General features: G+C 45.8%; 1 protein-coding gene across 3 annotated transcripts in view; it reads right to left on the bottom strand.

Moving 5' to 3' along the window:
* Positions 1 to 23,141, bottom strand: part of ITPKC (inositol-trisphosphate 3-kinase C) — a 69,724-nt gene extending 46,583 nt beyond the window's left edge. The window contains exons 1-2 of one of the 3 annotated variants that reach the window (XM_040323171.1): positions 22,336 to 23,141; positions 20,795 to 22,257 (exon numbers count right to left, since the gene is read on the bottom strand). In XM_040323171.1, the coding sequence (XP_040179105.1) occupies positions 20,795 to 22,257; positions 22,336 to 22,885 (2,013 nt within the window). In that variant the 5' untranslated portion in view covers positions 22,886 to 23,141. Of the gene's footprint in view, positions 1 to 20,794 lie in introns of all 3 variants that reach the window. The other 2 variants (XM_040323169.1, XM_040323168.1) reach the window with 2 other exon arrangements.
* Between the last annotated feature and the right edge of the window lie 251 nt (positions 23,142 to 23,392).

Genomic DNA, 23,392 nt, shown 5'->3' with positions numbered 1-23,392 from the left:
CCCAATCGCCGAGGATAGTCAAGTAGCATCATTTATGTCCTTTATTTATATACTGCCGACCTACTATACTGTGCCTTACTGGGCACACAGAACCATTCGCATCAGTGCTTGCCCAATCTACTGTCACCAACAGACATACGCAGACATGTGGTAGAACCAGTTACTCTAGCAGTAGGTTTTTGGATCGTAGGAGGAAAACCATCTTAAAAAAAACATACTACTGCCCTAGTGGGAATCATATCCATTATTCCAGTGCTGCAAGGCAGCAGTGCCAACCACAAACCACTGTGCTGCCCGATCCTCTCTATACACCCCTTCATGACACATTTCCTTGTACTTTAAATAGCACCTAAATTATGATCTCACTAGAAGTCCTCACTTGACTCTAAAAACTCCCTGGATCTCCAGTTCCCTTGCCAAGCATGCCGCCTTAACTTTACCATTGCTTAAAAGATCTAAAGGAGGGGTCTACAGGAATGCTATCAAGAGATGATCCGGTCACAGCATACAAATTTTTATCACTGTAATAAATGGAACCAACTAAGCAAATAAACGTAGTGGCTGTAAAGCAGACACAGTAAGCCCATGTGACAAAGCCACATTTCTGTGTATGATGGTCAGGGGGGGGGGGGGGGGGGGGGTGTCGGCTGAATGGGTATTGGGCATGCCAAGGCCTATGCAAAGACTGACGAAAATCCAGTATAAGAATACGACTTTCAGGGGACCGGTCCTGATTAAAGTGGATCTGAACAAGGCAAACCAACAAGTCCTCTTGACAACATGCCAAAGACATGAAGTTTCCCCATGCAGTTGGGGCCATGTCCCCATTGCACAGTTTAGGGGACTAGAGAACAGAGATATACTTACCTAATCCTCCCTACACAAGACTAGCCCCTGTGGCTCCTGCTTGCTTGTGGTCTAGCAGTTTTGAGACCCCCAACAGGGTGTTCCCCCCTGGTTCTAGTATTTTTGCGTGTGAGGCGGAGGGACCTTAAAGTGTAAGCTCTTTGAGAAAATAGACCAATGTGAATGTAAAATATGTAAAGCACAAGACAATGGGGGTTATTTACAAAAGGCAAATCCACTTTGCACTAAAAGTGCACTGGAAGTGCAAATGGAAGTGCAATCACTATAGATCTGAGGGGAAGATCTGAATCGAGGGGAAGCTCAGCTGATTTTATTATCCAGTCATGTGCAAGCTAAAATTATGTTTATTATTTTACTTGCATGTCCCCCTCGGATCTACAGCGACTGCACTTCCAAGTGCACTTACAGGTGCACTTGTAGTGCAAAATGGATTTGCCTTTCGTAAATAACCCCCAACGTGATAATGAGCAGCTCGGACTGCCTGAAGTACACATGATCACAATACACATACAATTGCAAGTGATGCTCAAAATGGTGAGTACTGCTTGATTTTAGAGAGAGTCGGAAAGCGTCTCAGAACAAGGGAGCTACGTCACCAGCACATCTAGGATCTACAGAGACCCTTGGTGTGCTGGCAACAAATCTCTTATTCTTTGCGGTTTCCAGCCGGAGGTTGCGGCAGCACCCACTTTGTTTACAGCCATTTCCAGGAACGTGCGAGTTGGGAAAATTTCTCTGGAAATAAGCGGCCAATTCCAGGACTAACTGGCTCTCAAGATCTTCCTTGCAATAACTCCATCTCACAAATGTTCCCATTTAAAGGTGACAGAACAAAGCAAACGTTTCTCCCATATAACACACACACGATCTCACAATTGGTAGCACTGATTGATTTTAGTGAGCTGGATGCAAGCGGTCTACTCCAAGACTAGCCGGCTCCTGAGATCTTCTCCGCAATAACCCCTTCTAAAATGTTCCTATTAAAAAGGTGACAAAATGAACTAAACAAATCATTTCTTCTATATAAGTAGATACCATCAGCTGAATCAATATTTGTTTTTGTTTTTTTCCACAGGGAAGAGACTCCTTCAGCTAGTTTAATACTGTATGCACACATTAAAAGACAAAAACAAATATTCACAAGTAAAGCATACAGTACAATAGTCACACACGGACTTGTTAGCATTCTGCACATAGATTAAATGGCACATGACAGGACACAGACACTGCAGTGCGCTCAGCATGTCCAGCTCAGCAATACTCGCCATGGCCACAGACCTACATCTAAAGAGGACACTGTGGTCAGCAATACTCTTTAAAGCAGAGTTCTGCCTGGGAATTTTTTATTTTAATATTTTTTAACTCAGCAGTTACAAATACTGCAGCTGTTGACTTTTAATATAAGGACACTTATCTGTCCAGGGAGCCCGAAATGCCGGTGATCTGACGATATGGTTCCGGCTATCGAGATGGTTCCTGTAAGGACTGCGCAGGCGCAATCCTTGCCGATGGAAATCTCCGAACCTCGGCCAGCATCCAGTGCGACGTGAAATTTGAGGAAAGTGGCCAGTCGGCCTCACTTCGCTCGGACTGCTCGCTCGGCCTCCTGGCTCTTTTTTTTTTTTTTTTTTTTAACATCCTCCAATCCACGGGGATGTTAAAGCGGGAGTTCACCCGAAATTTTTTTTTTAACATTAGATTGGGCCTAATTACGGGAAGCAGGATCAGGTGTTTTGTTTAAAATCAATGCAGTACTTACCGTTTTAGAGATAGATGTTCTCCCGCCGCTTCCGGGTATGGTCTTCGGGACTGGGCGTTCCTATTTGATTGACAGCCTTCCGACGGTCACAGCGCGTCACGAGTTGCCGAACGTCGGTGCGGCGCTATACGGCGCCTGCTCACCGACGTTCGGCTACTTTCGGAAACTGGTGATGCGATGTATGCGACGGTCGGAAGGCTGTCAATCAAATAGGAGCGCCCAGTCCCGCAGCCCATACCCGGAAGCCACGGAAGAACATCTATCTTAAAAAAGGTAAGTACTGCATTGATTTTAATCAAAACCCCCGATTCTGCTTCCCGTAATTAGGCCCAATCTAATGTTAAAAATTGATTTTTTGGGTGAACCTCCACTTTAAGGAATGAGCCTGGATGCCGGCCGAGGTTCGGAGATTTCCGTCGGCAAGGATTGCGCTTGCGTCGATAGGGGAACCTTAACGACAAGTCACCGGCACCTGAAGGCGACCCATCCCTCGGCTCCAGGTGCAGAGTCCAGCATCCTTACTAAGGGAAACAGGAAGTGAAGCTTTGCAGCTTCACAACCCGTTACCTACTGCGCATGTGCGAGAGTCGCGCTGCTCTTTTTAAGTGGGCCCTGCTGTCTTCTGGGACCTGTGTGTCTCCCGTAAAGCAGCGGGGGGGGGGGGGGGGCAGGGTAGAGGAGGGTATCGGACATTGTGTAGTTCGCCACACAGAGGCTGTGGCTGATCTCTCCACTGGAAGTGGGAGCAGATTCCCCCGAAAGGTACCAATATGTGGCACCGGGGGAGGGGGGGGGGGTATCCGATCTGCAGAAGTTCAATTTCTGGGTGGAACTCCGCTTTAATAAAAGGAAATTCCAGCATATAGCACTCCATGTTCTAACAATATACTGTATATTAAAAGGAATATGAAAAAAAAAAAAAAAAGCAAACATCTAGAAATGCAAATTGTGCCAACACTATACCCCAAAAACATTTTTGCCTTGAATTTCTTCTAAAAAAAAAAAATAAATAAAAAAAAAAAAATAAATAAATAAAAAAAAAAAAAAAAATAGCATGCAACTGTGTTTAGATACTCCTGTATCTTCATCTCTGTAGCTGTGCATCAGCAGTGCGAGATCTAAGGCAATGCTACCTCTAACTGCTGGGTCTCACAAGATTTGGATTGAGGGTTGGTGATGTAATATCTGTGCTGCTCACGGTTCTCCTTGCTGGAGAGAAAGCTATACCTGGGCACTTGCAGCGCAAGACCCTCTCTGCTTCTGTCACCATTGAAAAAAAATCACAGATTTTTGCACCTCTCGCTTTTAATATCCCCCCCTGCGATTCAATAGGGAGGCAACTCAGAAGTAAAGCCCTGTGCCTCTACCAAGATGGCCGCCTCCACACAAAAAATGTAGAACAAGGAATGGTAAGTCAATAATGGGAAAAAGAGCTGTACGGAGACTACAGGCAAAACTAGGGACTTGTCCTTTGCTTCTTTTTTTTTGGCGGATGGGAATGAGGAGCAGTTCGGGGGCTTCGATTTAAGGTAAGTGCCACATAATGAGCTAGTATGCTATGCCGGTTTCATGAAATAATTCAAGAGTATCTAAAAGAGGATATTCAAAGTGCTCACAAACAAAGCTTCCTGAAAACACACACAGTCACCAAATGACATGTAAAAACAACCGTGTGCGTAAAGGGGGGGAGCAAGTTGGCAGGAAGCAGGAGAAAGTGACAAAGATAGTTAGAGATGATGTAAATTTCAGGTTTAGTACAAAATGCAAACTTTCCCGGACATCTGGAAACTGTGCGAAGACCAAACTTTTCATATCTGAAAAAGGGACTCAAACCCATTTTCTGCTCTATATCAGTCTGTCTATTGTTTGTAAGTAGAAACTAACATCTTTTCCATCCTCACTGGTAAAAGTGTGCCCACAGCTACTGTTGACAACTGCTAGTGACTTTACAGCGGTGGTAGTAGGCAAAGAGTGCACTTATGCCGCGTACACACGACTGTTTTTAATGTCATGGAAAAAACAACGTTTTTCTCGACGTCATTCTTGTCAAGCCTGCCTTGCATACACACGATCGTGGAAAAAAAAATGCTTGAGCAAAGTGCGGTGACGTACAACACGTATGACGGCGTTATAAAGGGGAAGTTCCATTCGGATGGCGCCACCCTTGGGGCTGCTTTTGCCGATTTTGTGTTAGTAAAAGTTTGGTGAGAGACGATTCGCGCTTTTCAGTCTTCGTGCTTTTCAGTCCGTTACAGCGTAAGGAATGTGCCATCTCCATTACAAACGCTAGTTTTACCAGAACGAGCGCTCCCGTCTCATAACTTGCTTCTGAGCATGCGCGTTTTTTCACATCGTTAAAGCCTACACACGACCGTTTTTCACGACGTGAAAAAAAAATAGAGCATGTTCTAAATTTTTAATGCCCATTTTTCACGTCGCGAAAAATGCTCTGGAGCCCACACACAATCGTTTTTAATGACCAATTTAAAAAATTGCATTTTTCTCGTCATGAAAAACGGTCGTGTGTACGCGGCATTAGAGAGTTTTACTGCTACAGGGCGGCTCTCCTGTGCAGAATCATGTATGTATGTATGTATGTATGTATGTATGTATGTATGTATGTATGTATGTATGTATGTATGTATGTATATATATATATATATATATATTTTTTTTTTTTTTTTAACACACACACAGGATCCCACACTTGTGCTTAGGGGCTGTGCCTTATCTGCTGTGATTACTCACAGCAAAAGCCGATCAGTGGATGCCGGGCACTAATGAACAAAACACAGTACGCACAAACACTTGCTAGACACACAGTTAACCCTGTGATCGATGCTAGATGTTTAACCCCTTTCCCAGCCAGTGTCAATAGTACAGTGACCGCGCATATGTTTAGCACTGATCACTGTATTTGTGTCCCTGCAAAGTGTCAGTTAGTGTCAGATTTTCCGCCACAATATCACAGTCCCATTAGAAGTTGCTGATCACCACCATTACTAGTATAAAAAGTTTTTTTTTTTTATCCATAAATATATCCCATAGTTTGTAGACGCTATAACATTTGCGTGAACCAATATACGCTCATTGGGATTTTATTTTTTTACCAAAAACATGTAACAGTATACATATTGGCCTAAATTTATAAAGAAATGTGATGTGATCCCCGCAGGGATGTAGTCCCAAAGGAGGGTGGAGCACGCAGACTAACCCCCAGCCAGAACGGCTCGGATGATGGGGACAAGCTTACTGAGGAGGAACAGGAAGTGAGAAATTCAGACAAAGAAAAAAAACATTTAGAAGGGAAATGGAAGGAAAAAGTGAACCAACAATGCACTAGCTTAAGGGAACCCATTTCGAAAATAAAAAACGAACCTTTACAACCCCTTTAACAATATAAGGTCCCTTTCACACCAGGGGTCTGATCGTGTCTGTGGTGTTTTTCAGCTGACCTGATGGGATCGTCCATTCACCCCTATGGACTGGCAAGTGTAAACAGACTTGTCTGTGCACACCCGCCTAACTCTGATTCGATCCAGTCCGTTAAAAAAAAAAAAAATGGAATGGAACGGGATCCGTGCTCCTTCTCTTATGCTCCATGCACACTATAAGCTAGAAAAAAAAAAAAAAAACGCCAGAAAAACGCTGGATCAAATACGCTCAGAATTAAATTTTTGTCTTGGCTTTTAGCAGTGTTAAAGGGGTTGTAAAGGTAAATGTTTTTTCACCTTAATGCATCCTATGCATTAAGGTGAAAAAACATCCAACGGTACCGCCCCCCCGAACCCCCGTTTTACTTACCTGACCCCTCAAAAGTCCCACGTGATCCTCTTCGGGTTCCCAGCCTGGCCGTTGATTGGCCATACTGGATGGATTGATAGCAGCACAGCGCCGAGTAATACAGTCGGCGGCCATGCCCGCCACTGTATCACGGGAGCGCGCTCGTAAAAGCTTTCCACCATGCGAGCTTGCATGAAGATGGAAAGCTTTTGCGAGGAGGAGCCGAGACAGCCGCCGAGGGACCCCAGAAGACAAGGTTAGGGGACACTGTGCAAAACGAGCTGCACAGTGGTGGTAAGTATAACATGTTTGTTGTTTAAAAAAAAAAAAAAAAAAAGTTCGCCTTTAGTGTTCCTTTAAGGAGCGTTGGCATTTATTGGCATTTCTGGTGACTCCTCCCCCTTTTTTGTGCAGTTTCTCCTAAGGAAAAAAATAAAACGCTGAATGACCAGCGCTTAGGAGCATTTACAGTTTTTTTTTCTGCTGGCAAATCGCTCCCAAAAATGCAAAAAAAAAAAAAAAAAAAATAGTTCTGCACCTAGAAGCTGAAGCTTTAAAAACGCTTCTAGACTAGAATAGTGTGCAGAGACACATAGGTTAACATTGATTTCTAGAGGCAGAAAAAAAAAAGCTCAAAAGCTGCTGCTGGGAGCGTATTTTGAAGCTAGTCTGAATGGAACCTAAGTGGTCATCCACCTCCTCTGCTCCAAGTAGCAGGGGATTAGCGGACAGAACTCCTGCTGATCAAAACAGAGTCTAACCCGTGTAAAAAGGGGCTTAAGGGCTTGTTTACATAGGCGGCCAGGGGATGGTAATAGCAGGTGGCTAAGCCGTGGTTTTACAGCCCCGCCCTCATGCCACTCACCTAAAGAAGGGCATGCAGCCTCAGCAAAATATGAAACCACATGTTGCATTTGTCTGGCAGTAGCACTGCCAAACGCAACCCATTTAAGTGTATGAGGTCATGCAGCACCTGTGCGCAATGCATGCGGGTTCAGCGCTCTGGTTCAGCCTTTTTTAGTGTTGAAACAGGTGATGAGGATGACACATCACCTCCTTGCCCCCTTGTCAAATGCCCTCTGAAAAGCTATTCACTGCGGATCGATTTTCAAGGGATGGCAAGAGATGCTGTCCATAAAGTGGAGGTTCACCCGGAAATGTTAATTTTTAACCTTAGATTGAGGCTCATTTTGTCTAGGGGAATCGGGTGTTTTTTTTAAATCGAAGCAGTACTTACCGTTTTAGAGAGGGATCTTCTCTGCCGCTTCCGGGTATGGTATTCGGGACTGGGCGTTCCTATTTGATTGACAGCCTTCCGACGGTCGCATCTATCGCGTCACGATTTTCCGAAAGTAGCCGAACGTCGGTGCGCAGGCGCCGTATAGAGCCGCACCGACATTCGGCTTCTTTCGGCTACTCGTGATGCGATGTATGCGACCGTCGGAAGCCTGTCAATCAAATAGGAACGCCCAGTCCCGAATACCATACCCGGAAGCGGCGGAGAAGATCGCTCTCTAAAACGGTAAGTACAGCTTCGATTTTAAAAAAACACCCGATTCCCCTAGACAAAATGAGCCTCAATCTAAGGGTAAACATTTTTTTTAGGGTGAACTCCCGCTATAAGAATGTGCCTTTATTAAATCATTTTAAATAGATTAAATAATTATGATATAAATAAATATAAAATAAAAGGGGCGTGTTTGTTTTTGCACCTCTGTGTGTCATTTTTCTACAGGAGCCTGGAAAGTGGAGTCCTTCACTTTACAAGGTTGGTGATTTTACCGACTTATCCGACACACATCTCCACTCGGTTACTAGAACTGGTTTTCCAAGTAGCTCTGAAAATAGAGTCCAAGGTAAGGGATGTGTACATTTCCGGCGCTTATTTTTAGAAGCATGTAAATAACGTCTTCTCTACACAAACAATAAAACCAAAGGCCACGGATATCTATTCTTACCAGACAAAAGATACTGCGCTCGGCCCATACTGCATGGAAACTGACCCAGCCCAGCTTTTAGCCACTGTGAATAAAGGTTCCAGAACAGAAGGCTGCCGACTAAAAAAAGAAAATCGATTTGAACATTTGCGTCATTGCTGCCATTTTTGATTTGATGTGGGCGTGGTCCGGGAAATCAAAGATTACGTTTCCCCAACATTTCGTATTCCGGATATGTGTCTGCTGTGCCACGAACTTGTATGAAAAAGCATCCAGTTCTTTTTGTATTGCTTCCTTCATGTGAAATCCCTGGTGATCCTGCCATTCCCTCTGCTTTTCTATTAAAAACTGACCGTACTAAGCATGACAACACAGTGGGCTTTATTTACTAAAACTGGAGAGTGTAAAATCTGGTGCAGCTGTGCATGGTAGCCAATCAGCTTCTAACTTCAGCTTGTTCAATTATGCTTTGACAATAAAACCTGGAAGCCGATTGAAAATCTGATACAGCTCTGCAAAGAAACCACTCTTCGGTTTTAGTAAATCAACCCCTGTTTCGTCAGTTCTCTAGTGGTGCTGAAAACTTGACCTGCTCTCCTCCAATGATCAGACTGGTGCTGACGTACCACCTCTGCACAGCCATTTACTGGAAATACCAGTGTGCTGCGGTTTCTCCTCCCCCGGCTATCTGAGCTCCATATGCAGCTGAGAACAGAGGGTATGTGATAACATATATACTTTTCCTTTTTTTTTGTATATGTAAATCCTTACTTTGTAAAACAACCCGTTTAAATTTAAAATATAAATAAATTAAAGGCAAAACATTTGTGTGTACATATAAAAAAAAAAAAAAAAAGGGGGGGGGGGGGGGGACACAAACCAGGAATGCTGAAATTTTAAAGCACCACACCTAAACTTGGGAACATTATATGAAGATTACACTACTATAATCCTATTTACCTAAAACAGATCCTCAGTTGGCAAGGGCAAGTCGTCAATCAACGCTGCCAAAATACAACAAACATTGGCAGACTGGGAAGAAACATGCTGTATCATGATGAACTGTAACAGTCAGATCAACTTCTGAAAGTCTTCCTGAAATATCATTCATCAGACACATACAGGTCAAAAATGAAGGGACCCACATACCAGAGATGACATTTGGCATAATTGGGGGCAACTGTCAAAGCTAGGAGATGCAGTAGACATTGCAGGGAAACCTTGGCATGTGTACACCCCCCCCCCCCCCGTTCACTGCCATTGCAGCTTAAATTGGAGTTCCACTCAAAATTGGAACTTCCGCTTATCCGACCCCCTCCCCCTTCTTTGGTGCCGCATTTGCCAGCTTTCGGGGGGGGGGGGGGGGCCCGTCGTTGACAGGTACCGTTCCCCCCTCCTTCAGCGCAGAGCACTTTGCGTATGCACAGTAGGGATTGGCGCCCGACAGTCGATCCGAAGATCAGCTGGGGTGCCGATGTAGTGGGCTCCCTGGACAGGTAAATGTCCATATATTAAAAGTCAACAGCTGCAGCATTTGTAGCTGCTGACTAATTTTTTCGTGGGGGGGGCTGGACCTCCTCTTTAAAAAGGAGTTGTAACCCCCCCCCCCCCTCTGTTTACATACATCTATCTATACTTGCCTGCTCTTGTTTTGCACAGAGCAGTCCCGATCTTGTTCTGGGCTTACCCACAGCACCTCAGACCCCTCCTCCAGAAAACCGCTTTTCCTGGGGGCACCCATGCGGACTCACTCCCGAGTCCCGCTGCTGCGTCCATTAAAACAGGAAGCAGGACTCACCCCCGCGTCACTGGATTCGATTGACAGCAGCGGGAGCCAATGGGTCCCGCTGCCATCAATCTGTTCAATGAGGAGAGAGGCATCGCTGGATTGGATTGGGCTCAGGTAAGAAAAATGTGGGGGGGGGGGGTGGGTCTGCAGCACAGAAGGTTTTTCACCTTGAGGCTTTACAAACACTTTAAGATGAGGGGGGGGGGATGTAAAAAAAAAAAAAAAAAAAAAAAAGACTTAAAGAGGGAGTTCACCCATAAAACAATTTCACCCCTTAGATTCCTGCTCGTTGTGTCTAGGGGAATTGGCTTGTTGTTTTAAAATATGAGCTGTACTTACCGTTTTCGAGATGCATCTTCTCCGTCGCTTCCGGGTATGGGTCTTCGGGAGCGGGCGTTCCTTCTTGATTGACAGTCTTCCGACGGTCGCATCCATCGCGTCACTAGTAGCCGAAAGTCGGTGCGGCTCTATACTGCGCCTGCGCACCGACGTTCGGCTTCTTTCGGAAAATCGTGACGCGATGGATGCGACCGTCGGAAGACTGTCAATCAAAATAGGAACGCCCAGTCCCGCAGCCCATACCCGAAAGCGGCGGAGAAGATGCATCTCGTAAACGGTAAGTACGCCTCCTATTTTAAAACAACTAGCCGATTCCCCTAGACAAAACGAGCATCCATCTAAAAGGTAAAAAGTGTTATGTACGGGTGAAACCCCGCTTTAAATGCACGTTATTATGGCCCTGACCTCCCCCCAACGCAAGTGTAAACAAACCCCTCAAACAGTTGGGGAGTAAACTGGATTGCATGTATGACCAGTATAAGTATCATTCACGCGGTTTCGGCATGCCCGACTTCCTTCCAATGTTTATGGCCAACCTGAGATAATGACAGGTACAGTATATAAATAACTCAATAGTTGAGTCACACATACACCTGGGAATGGGTGTCAAAGCCCAAAGTATATATCCTCCCAGGTGTGTCTGAATATATTCCAGTTCACCCAACACAAAAATTAGATTAGATTTATGAATGCGAAATAATCTGAAGAAATCAGCTTTAAATCCTCAGTCACAATGTCCAGCAAAGCCCTTATTGGATTATATGAATGTGATGAGTATTATCTGTCAGCGATCACTGAAATTGCATTTTCTGTGAGACGTTTCCAATACACAAAAGTAAATCACTGCCTCATCTAAATGCCAGACACGCAACACCAAATTAGTGCACTTATGCCTTCATTAAAATCTAAGCAGATTTAAAAGTGACAAATCAATGCAGCTCTGTAATCTTTTACACATCATTAAAATGTATGTTTTAAATGTAAGCAGTGCAAGTATCTAAAAGGTGATATTGTGGTATGACAAATGTGGTATGATCGGTATTAGGCTTTTGCAATCAGTCTCTGTACAGCAGGGCGGAAGTGTGAAAGGAAGAAGTGGCACAAGCAGCCAATCAGATCATGTGCTGACAAGAACCAACACAGAACCGATAACAGGAGAGAGCAGCATTGGCTCCCTCTGCTGTCAAAGTCAGCTAGCCAATCAGAGAAGAGAGGGGGCAGCCAGGGGTTCCTAAATGGACAAAAGGAGCTGTAACTCGACTTGGGTGTCCCCATAGCAAGCGGTTTGTTGTGGGGGCACTGAACAGGAACAGGCGGGAGGGGTCAGGAGCACAGAAGAGGGACCCGAGAAGAGGAGGATCCGGGCTGCTCTGTGCAAACCCACTGCAACAGAGCAGTTAAGTATAGCATGTTTTTTTTTCCTATAAAAATAACAAACAACTCTACAATTACCTTTAGAGTCGGTTCACACAGCAGCGCCACGACTTCGGGGGCGACTCTGCAAGTCGTCCTGAGGATGACTTCAGAGCCAATTTTCAAAATGACTTCTGTATAGAAGTCAATGCAGGTCGCCCCGAGCCGCCCCCGAAGTCGTACAGGAACCTTGCGTCGCTCCTATTAGAACAGTTCCATTGCATTGAATGGGAAGCGAGGCGGCTGAGCCGCCTGTCGTGTCGCCCCAGTGTGAACCGGGTCTCAAAGGCTGAACTCCAGGAACAAAAAAAACACCACTTATAGTGGGGCTTCTCCAGAACTGCGAAGGTTAAATGCTAATTTAGGCCTAAGGTGGCAGTAAAATTACCTTTCAATGACTCAATCCCTTGCTCCCACATGTTCCCTCCATGCTATTGGACTGAAATCTCAGTCCCTTCTCTTAGGCACGCCGTAGGGTTGTACCGTAAAATTATGAAGTACAATGCAGAACCAACAGCCCTTGAGGAAAACAACAAGGGACCGCCCACAACCTGGAGCATCAGGAAGAAGAGCGGCGTGCTGGAGGCAAGACGAGCGAGGAATAGGGCAAGTAAAAGTCCTTGGTTTTGGTACCCTAGACCAGCCTTATTCAACCACGGTTCCCAGGCACCCTGGAATGCCTTAATGTTTCTTCAGGGGTGCCTTGGCAAAATGCTTAAAAATTGATCAAAAATGGTATACAAGCCAGCAGGTAGCTCAAGCCTGCCTTTTAACTACACAAAGCCACAGGTTTTCATTATGCGCCATTACAACTTTCTAGACACTGGCATCCTAACAACCAATGATGTCATCAATTAATAAGAAGGAGGAGGTCTGTTGCCTCCCCAGCATCTTTGTTTGACCCTCCTGTGCCCCTCTCCCTCTGCATTGGGGTCACAATAGCTGAGAGAATTGAGGGAGAAAAGAAAAACATAGGAATACTAGTCAGTACCAGTGTGCAAAAGTGTATTTGCTTTGAAAGAATAAATCACCTCTAACGTTGGGTGTCCTACGCGTGGATGTTGCTGCATTGTGTAAACCAATTAGAATATACTTTTTTACATTTTATAATGGGGTGCCTTGAGATTGTCCATAATTATAAAAGGGTGCCATGGCTGGAAAAAGGTTGAGAAACACTGCCCTGCCCTAGATATAAATAAACGGGTAGGTTTTCAACATATTCTTTTACAGGGTGCAGCTAGTTGGACTTCTTCCAACTACTCACAGGTTTGCTTTAAAATCAAGCAGAGCAACAGTTTCACTTACCTTCCTCCATTCACAGCTGCACATGCTCGCCTTCCTTTGACTCCCCAACCACTGTGTGGCAACTTGAAGTCAACACAGGGCTAAAGACTTTCACCCCACCCCGATATGAGAGGTGCCTGAGCATCCAATCACCAAACACCAGCGTAGTCACGTTGGAGAGTAAGTTGTATAACTCCTATACCGGAAGTAGAGCCGTACGTTTCCTATACCTGAATGTAGAGGCGTTTATCTAAGCTCCTGGTGGCAGAACAGAGCCATGGACTGTCTGTAAATACATCAGATTTGAACTTCTAGGACCCCCAAAGAGCACCCCCAGTCAAGGAGACTTCAAACCCCTCATGCCCACTTAATGAAAGTCCCAACTTTGTTCAAACTCCATATTTCTGGCATCTTCCCAGCTTGCAGGAGCCAAAAAGAGATCCCACCTTGCATTGTGGGAAGGCAGGGGGCAGAACCAGAGATCCGAGCTGTGGCAAAATCAAGATATTAATGAAATGTGCACCTGGGTTCAGCGTCTCATTGGAAACATGACAACTTTTTTGATGAGCTGCCTTCACATAATCCAATTTTGGGGGGGGTGCCACATTTACGTTAAACCAGGGCTGAAAAGATCACAGGAGCTCGCTAGCCAACGCTGCATAAAATTTTAAGCGTGAGCCTAATGCTGGCCATACACTCCATGAAAAATCGTCTGAACGAACTTTCGAAAAACGAACGTTCGGTCATGAGCGCAAACGATAGTGCCATCATGTAATGACCGATAAATCGTTCAGTGGACATTACTTAAAAAAAAAAAAATTGGTTTGTTTTTTTACATATACCTAGTGCAGAAAGTTCAGACGGGAAACACATTAACCGGTTAACGCCCGCCGCATGTACATATACGTCCACAGAATGGCTCGTTAAGGCATATGGGCGTACATATACGTCCCCTCCTTGCCGCGGGTCGGGGGTCTGATCGGGGACCCCCCCCCCGGTACATGCAGCGGGCGCTAACCCGCGGGGAGCGATCCGGGACGACGGCGCGGCTATTCGTTAATAGCCGCCCCGTCGCGATCGCTCCCCGGAGCTGAAGAACGGGGAGAGCCGTATGTAAACACGGCTTCCCCGTGCTTCACTGTGGCGGCTGCATCGATCGAGTGATCCCTTTTATTAGGGAGACTCGATCGATGACGTCAGTCCTACAGCCATACCCCCCTACAGTTGTAAACACACACTAGGGGAACCCTAACTCCTACAGCACCCCCTGTGGTTAACTCCCAAACTGCAACTGTCATTTTCACAATAAACAATGCAATTTAAATGCATTTTTTGCTGTGAAAATGACAATGGTCCCAAAAATGTGCCAAAATTGTCCGAAGTGTCCGCCATAATGCCGCAGTCACGGCTCTATTTTTGGTTATAGCGCAAAAAATAAAAACCGCAGAGGTGATCAAATACCACCAAAAGAAAGCTCTATTTGTGGGGGAAAAAGGACGCCAATTTTGTTTGGGAGCCACGTCGCACGACCGCGCAATTGTCTGTTAAAGCGACGCAGTGCCGAATCGCAAAACCTGGCCTGGGCATTTAGCTGCAAAATGGTCCGGGGCTTAAGTGGTTAACCTTCCGATTTATCATTCGTTTCGGCAGAAAATTTCCAAATGTGTCCTTGTTTTTTCGGCTCAAAAACGTCCCAACGATTAGCGATTTTGTGCCCATTAACTGTTCGAATAACGAAAGAACTGTCTGAACGACCGAATTTCGGCCGAATTTCCGTCTAGTGTATGGCCAGCATAACTTATTTTTGTCATCAATGAAACAGGCTCCTTGGATATACAGGTTCTTGAATTCCATATTCATGTGTTCACCCTAGCTTTAAACCACAAAATTAACCTCCTAGAAACCTTGGGAAAGCAGAGATTATCCTCTACGGACCTCCAACAGATAGGTGTTCACAAATGTTTAGAGAGGTGGTGTTGGTAGAACATCGGAGGAGAAAGGCAGCACAATTGTGGCATCCAAACTATACACATTGGTCAGCTGGACTGCATGGCATACACTGTGGAATAAAAACTATTCATGTTATGACTCTTGTGGACGTTATAAGATAACAAGCATAGATATTCGAGTACTGAGAACTTCCCTACAGACAATAAGATCTGTCTGAATGAAGCCTAGACCAGAAATCGGCAAGGGGAACATGTGTCCTCACCAATGCAGCACTGCTGAGGAGGGCATCAGAACACGATAAACATCTTAATGACGTGTCTCCATCCACTCAAATACACGTAACGGTTACAGAAATGTAAAACAGGGGCTATGTATCAGACACTAAAGCTGGCAGTACACCGATCGAAATTTGGCCAGTACAGCAGAGACCAGACAAATTTCGATCAGTGTGTATGACTCCCCCACTCGGCGGGAGTCAATTGGTCAACCAACTTCTGTGGAAGGGACATGCTGGAACATTTTCTATCAATCTGCATCTGATACGGCGGGCAGCTTATATCCTGGCGCGCAGCTAATATTCCTCCCTCCACTTTGTTTGTGTGAATGGAGGAATTATCTGCTGGCTGAACTAAAAAAGGGAAGATAACCGTGTATGGGCCTTTAAACATACCATCCAGATACACATTCACCTGTGTGAATGAGTCTATAATACAGCTGTGCTCAAATACATAAAAAACTTAGGTCACCATAGTGACTAACACGGGGATGACCTACTTACAACCCTAAATAAGACACGAGATACTTGACCAGTTTTTTCTTGAAACCAAGAATTAGAAGCAGTTAAGATTTTCTGCAAGTCCCGACAAGACGCAAGGTGTGAGACACTCGAGAAGCCAGCGAACAGGGCAAGTTTGTTATTTAACCATTTCTATACCTACAGATGCAGCAGAGGAGAGGAGGATATGTTATGGAAAACAAGTCATCTGTCAAATTGTGTTTGGCTTCAGGGGCTTGGTTACTTTCTACATCAGCAGCTTTGTGGAAGAGCTAGGAGAACTTAGTAACCTTTAATTGGACTCATTCTGAAATGTTGAAGACGTTTCGTAACTTATCCAAATCACGTCTTCATTTCCTTGAAGTAGCCAAATTAATCTACAAAACATCTTCAACATTACAGACCAAGTTCAGCTGAATGTGACCAATACTACTAGATACACCAGGACCTGGATAAATGAGAACCTTCACCAACATTTTGTGGAAGAGCTAGGAAAAGATAGTAACCTTCCACTGGACTGATTCTGTAATGCTGAAGACGTTTCGTAGCCTAAACAAATCACATATTAAAGTGATACTAAAGGTTCGAATTAAAAAAAAAATATATATATATATATAACAAATATGTCATACTTGCCTCCGTTGTGCAGCTCATTTTGCACAGAGTGGCCCTGAACATCCTCTTCTGGGGTCCCTCGGCGGCTGTCTCAGCTCCTCCCCACATCAGATGACCCCCTCTGAGAAGCGCTTTCCCAAGGGGGTTACCTTGGAGGCACGCTCCCCAGTCCAGCATTTGCCTCCATAGACGCAAATGCCGGACTCGGCCGACCATCATTAGATATAATTGACAGCAGCGGGAGCCAATGGCTGCGCTGCTATCAATCTATCCAATGAAGAGCCGAGAAGACCGGGCCAAGAAGAGCCAAGAAGCCAGCACTTTCTCGACGAGGGACTTTCAAGGGCTCATGCAAGTAAACCGGGGGGCCAGTAATTATCGGATGCATTAAAGGGGTTGTGAGTGAATAACTTGTATTGCGCTAAAAATGCGAACTTAATCGTCTCAAGGTTTGTTTTTTATTTTCTAAATAGGTTACTTTAAGCTAGTGCATTGTTGGGTCACTTACCTTTTCCTTCAATTTGCCTTCTAAATGTTTTTTTTTTCCTTTGTCTGAATTTCTCACTTCCTGTTCCTCCTCAGTAAGCTGTTCTGGCTGACTAACCCCCAGCCAGATGATGGGGGCAAGCTTACAGGAAGTGAGAAATTTAGACTAAGAAAACATTTAGAAGGGAAAAATGAAGGAAAAAAAAGGTAAGTGACCCAACAATGCACTAGCTTAAAGGAACCCATTTAGAAAATAAAAAACAAACCTTTACCACCCCTTTAAAGGTGAAAAAACAGGAAGCTTTACAACCCCTTTAAATTCCTTGAAGTGGCTTGGATTATCTACGAATTGTCCTCAAGACTACAGAACAAGTTCAGCTGAATGTGACCAACTATTACTAGATACACCAGGACCTGGATAAATGAGAACCTTCATGAACATTTTGTGGAAGAACTAGAAAAAGTTTGTAACCTTCAACTGGACTCATTCTGTAAAGCTAAAGAAGCTTCGTAGCCTAAACAAATCACGTCTTCATTGCCTTGCATAATCTACTAAGTGTCTTCAACATTACAGAACAAGTCCGGCTGAATGTGATCAACTACTATTGGATATACCATGTCCTGGAGAAATGAGAACCTTCACAACAATTTGTGGAAGAGCATGTTGCGTATTACAGATACTACAGATATAGAGAAGAGCTCTAGGGATGTCACTTTGAATGATCACTGAGGGTTCCAGTGTACGGTGACTTCTGGTGCATCAGACATTCATATCCTCTTTACACTATGCCAAATTTGAAGCAAGCACTACATGGGTAGCAGGAACCAAGGAATAATGGCAAATAGGAACCACCAATCACTCCGACTTTACTTTACACACACAAGATTTTTTGTGTTAACTGTATAGGTTCCATAAAACTCTACACACAGTTGGGTTTGCATGGTTCTCAGTGGTTTGCTCGAAGGCAGACTTTGGATTATCCCGGATCAATTTAGTTGTCAATAATGGCAAGGATACTGTAATTCTAGCTAGTCTCAATTTTTTTGGTCAATCTCAACCAACTTTCAATAAAAAAAAAAAAGAATTGCCAAATGAAACAAAGCAACCTACCACCAAATTATATTGACAGAACCTATTGGCAAAAAGGTTGCACTGACCCGTTCAGTTATTTCTATGACTTAAGGGGTTGTAAACCTTTGTGTTTTTTCACCTTAATGCATCCTATGCATTAAGGTGAAAAAACACCTTGTACTCTCTCCCCCCCCCCCCCCCCCCCCCCCCGTGCCCCCGTTTTACTTACCTGAGCCCCGAACTTAAAGGGGATGTTGTAAAGGAAAATGTTTTTTCACCTTAATGCATACTATCCCCCCCCCGAACCCCCGTTTTACTTACCTCACCCCTCGAAAGTCCCGCGCGTGTCCTCGTGATCCTCTTCGGGTTCCCAGCCTGGCCGTTGATTGGCTAGGCTGGACGGATTAATAGCAGCGTAGCCATTGGCTGGCGCTGCTGTCAATTACATCCGATGACGCGGCGCGCCGGGGGGCGGGGCCGAGTGATACAGTCGGCGGCTATGCCCGCCGCTGTATCACGGGAGCGCGCCCGCAAAAACTTTCCACCATGCGAGCTCGCTCGCATGAAGGTGGAAAGCTTTTGCGAGGAGGAGCTGAGACAGCAGCCGAGGGACCCCAGAAGACCGGATTCGGGGCCACTCTGTGCAAAACGAGCTGCACAGTGGAGGTAAGTATAACATGTTTGTTATTTAAAAAAAAAAAAATTTTGCCTTTAGTGTTCCTTTGAGTGGGCTCGTTGCCGCGTCGCTTTCCAAACGGCTCGTCGGCTGTTCATTGGTTAGATTGATAGCAGTGCAGCCATTGGCTCCCGCTGCTGTCAACCAAATCAATGACGCGGTGCCGAGTCATACACTTGGCGGCTATGACCGCCAAGTGTATCGCACGGGAGCACGCCTGCAAGGTAACCCCCTCGGGAGAATGCTTCCCAGAGGGGGTTAGCTCTTGCCGCCGTGGGACCCCAGAAGAGGGCGATCGGGGCCACTCTGTGCAAAACGAACTGTACAGTGGAGGTACTTAGGACATTTTTTTTTTTTAACTGAACCTATACAACCCCTTTTAAAGATGGTCTAGGTAAGCCTTCTCCAGCCTTTTCAACACATAGGAACCCTTTAAATAAATTTCCGGTCTCAGGGAACCCCTGCTAAAACCTAAAGGGGTTGTAAAGGTACTATTTTTATTTCCTAAATAGCTTCCTTTACCTTAGTGCATTCCTCCTTCACTTACCTCATCCTTCCATTTTGCTTTTAAATGTCCTTATTTCTTCTGAGAAATCCTCACTTCCTGTTCTTCTGTCTGTAACTACACACCGTAATGCAAGGCTTTCTCCCTGGTGTGGAGTGACGTGCTCGCCCCCTCCCTTGGATTACAGGAGAGTCAGGACGCTCTCTACATTGCAGATAGAGAAAAGAGCTGTGTGTTCGTGGACGTCCTGACTCTCCTGTAGTCCAAGGGAAGGGGGCGAGCACGACACTCCACACCAGGGAGAAATCCTTGCATTACTGTGTGGAGTTACAGACAGAAGAAGAACAGGAAGTGAGGATTTCTCAGAAGAAATAAGGACATTTAAAAGCAAAATGGAAGGATGAGGTAAGTGAAGGAGGACTGCACTAAGGTAAAGGAAGCTATTTAGGGAAAAAAAAAATTGTACCTTTACAACCCCTTTAATATACCCACAACTCCTGATACATTAGTGTGATGGTCAGCAAGAAGAAGGCTCCTTACACTTGGTCATTTGGAAAAATACCCGCTTACAGTTAGCTAAAAAGATCAATGTCAGTGGAAACTTATCCGAGAGCCAGAAATTGCTCAAGCAACTTCTGGAGGAACCCTGGTTGAGAAATGCTGCTTTAGAGTCTCACATTAACAGAAGATCGCACGTCTATGGCCAGTACAACGGAACAAAGTCACAACAGTCCATGCCTTCAGTACCCTGTTTCCCCGAAAATAAGTCCTACCCCGAAAATAAGACCTAGCGTTATTTGTGGGGATGGCTGCAATATAAGCCCTACCCCGAAAATAAACCCTAGTTAAAGTCGTCGTAAAAACGTAATCAGTTTTGTAAAAAGATTATATAATGTGCAGTGTGTCTCCTTTTTGTAACTTTGTTTTGGAAAATACCTTACTTACAGTGCCGCTGGGCGCTCACGTGACCGGCTGGAGATCTTCTCCTCTCCAACGTCAGTGGTCCCTTCCTCTGCAGTGCTCAGAGTGGAGAAGAGCTACGGCGGGTCACTGTGCTGGCTATCATGCTTTAAAGGATCAGGATATTTTTTCTTTCTTTTTGGGGTTACAACCACTCTAAGATCGTCATGATGACTGTATTTGAATAAATGTAGATTATTGTACATACTGTAAAGAAATAAGACATCCTCTGAAAATAAGCCCTAGTGTGATTTTTGTAGCCAAAATTAATATAAGACCCGGTCTTATTTTCGGGGAAACACGGTACCTTCACTGGTGAAATAACGACTAGGTCTAAAAAATGTGAGAAGCTTGGAAAGGAGATATTAACAACTTTACATAACTAAAAGTAGAATGTTTTCATTGTCTTAGGGATTGGTTGCTTCTGGAAACAGACCCATAGGCTGCGTGGTCCTTGAGGATCGCAGTTTACAAACTATTTATAAGAAACAATCAGAAGCAGATAATATTGGTACAATGCGTGCCCATACCAAGACTAAACAGACGCAAGCCACGGCCACATATTATTAGTTGTATATACTCACAGCTGCTCCTTGCTCATCAGGGTTGCAGATAAGTAGTTGTAACCCATTGGGCTCCACATCACTGCCAATGAAGTCATCTTCAGACTCTTCAAACGATGAGGCAGAAGACAGACCAGAGGAACTGGACAGCTTTCGTAGGAAGAGGGAAGGTACAGGAGATCCACCACAGCCACTGTCTGAGGCAGGGGATTCCGCTTCCCCTGTAAAGGGAACATCCAGAGCAAAGCCGCTTTCATGTAGTTGGGGGGACAAGGAAGGGGAGAAACCCCTCTTGGGGCTGGCATCTCGAGTGACAATAAGTCGAGGAATAGAATAACTGTGAGTGTCGGAGGCCATAAGCAAAGGAGGCCCCCTTCTGTAAAACAATGAGTCTCTGGCTAGCCCTTCTCTTGGCGTTGCCTCGTTGGTGTTCTCCGAGTCCGGTGGGGTTACAGTTAGCTTCAAGCCAGGTATTCCAGAGTCACGGTTCCACAAATCCTCAATGGGACTATGACGGGGTTGGAAGTTTGATCCAAGTCTTTTATTGGTCACAGAGTTGTTGTGTGTGTGGGAGAAGACCTCAGTGCAGTATAATCCAGTTGTTGTTTCCTTGGAAGCTCGGTCAAGCTGTCCATCATGCATGTCTACTTCAGTCCCAGATTTCTTTGACCTTTGGTCTCCAGCACTCATACCCACAACTGAATGGGTTACCATCGTCTCTACATTCTTGGTAAAAATGTATTCCACAGTCTTGGTCTCCAAAGTTACCTTTCTGCCGGTCACCTCCACCCTCCTGCAGTCTCGGTTGTCCATGTGCCCAGTGTCCCCCGACACACTTTTAAGAGTATCCTTGGAAGACCCCAAGATAGTCTTCCCATCGTCTTCACCCCACGCTCTCTCTTTGCCGGTCATAGCGGACTTGGCATCACACGAGGACATATCCAGTCTGTGCCGCGTTTCCTGCCCATCCAGTCTCATGTCAGGATCTGCAGCAGCTTGTGTGCTGGCTGCTGTACCTTGGCACAGTGTCAGGGCACCAGCTAGATCTGATGGGTGAAGAGCAGCAAAGAATGCCTTTCCCTTCGTCTTCCCAGGTATATAGTGTGAGGCGGCCCCTGAGTCACCGGATTGTGAAACTTGAGTGGATGACAAGTCCCTGGCACTACACGTAGGGGAGATATACTGTAGGGTGCCTTGTGATGGCTCCGCTTGTCCTCTGCCCGCTAGTGACCCACCACTTAACCCTGGATGAGGGAAACCCTGCTCTGTGCTCACTGGTGACCCTGGATGGTTGGCACCCTGCTCTGTGCCCCCTGGATGGGGGATACCCTGCTCTGTGCCCCCTGGAGACCCCAGATGGTGAATACACTGCTCTGTGCCCCCTGGTGACCCCAGATGGAAAATACCCTGCTCTGTGCCCCCTGGTGACCCCTTATGGGGGATACCCTGCTCTGTGCCCCCTGGTGACCCCTTATGGGGGATACCCTGCTCTGTGCCCCCTGGTGACCCTTTATGGGGGATACCCTGCTCTGTCCCCCCTGGTGACCCCTTATGGGGGATACTCTGCAGTGTGCCCCCTGTAGATCCACCACGAGACACTTGATGGGATATACCCTGCACTGTGCCGCCTGTTGACCCACCACAAGAACCTAGATTGGTGATACCCTGTACTGTTGTCCCTAGATGGGGGATATCTTGTACTGTGGCTCCTGGTGACCCTAGATGGGGGATACCCTGCTCTGTGCCCACTAGGGGCTCACCACGTGACCCTGTGTGGGGGACACCCTGCCCTGTGGCTGGGGGTAGGTTGCTGGCACTCTCCAGATGTTGTGGGCCCAGTGATGACCCTCCCCCTGGCTGCTCTCTCCTCGTTGCTTTGCTCTCAGGATGCTCCCTGTCCTGAGCTGCCCTCTCTGACTTGCCCCTGCTGTAGCAGCCAGCCCCGGGATGTTCTATACTGTGCCCCGCACTGCCTTCCCTTCTCTGGGGGCCGGGGGGCTCCTTAGCCGGGCTCTTTCCTTCTCTCCTCCGCCTCCTGCGGACTCTGAGCCTCTTCTTCCACTCTCCAGCCGCGGCAGCCTCCGCTGCGCTATTGGAATAGCTTTGCCCCATTACAGCTCCCGTTGCTCGGAGACTCCCCTCCTAGGGGCGATGACGGCGCAACGAAGCTGACCAATCGCACGTCCCGGGGGGCGGAACTAAGTGTACGGAGCAATGCCCTTAATGCTTAGATATCAATGCGCGCTCAGAAAGGGGTTTTTCCTTTCTTTACAATAATATGTATCCATCCGCTGTGTATAGTATTATAGTCCTCCGGGATCGATCACTTCACTCATAACGGGATGGCGCCTCTCAGTGCTGTGACCTGTATAAGTGGGCGAGGTTTATCTGTGGAGACACGAACACAGTGATAGTCAATGAAGTTCAATAAAGAGAAAGCATGCAGGCATACAACAGAGAAAGTCTTGGGAGGGGGATACATAAAAATATTAGTGCCCATAGCAATCAATCAGCTTCTGCCTTTCATTTTTTCCTCACAGCTTAGAAAATGAAAATGTAAAAGCTGATTGGCTGAGGAAAAGTTTCTTGGGGGGGGGGGGGGTAAATTAAAGTTCCTGA

Source organism: Rana temporaria, chromosome 9 (assembly GCF_905171775.1).
Source record: "Rana temporaria chromosome 9, aRanTem1.1, whole genome shotgun sequence".
Classification (NCBI taxonomy): domain Eukaryota; kingdom Metazoa; phylum Chordata; class Amphibia; order Anura; family Ranidae; genus Rana; species Rana temporaria.
This window is presented reverse-complemented; position numbering and strand designations above follow the sequence as displayed.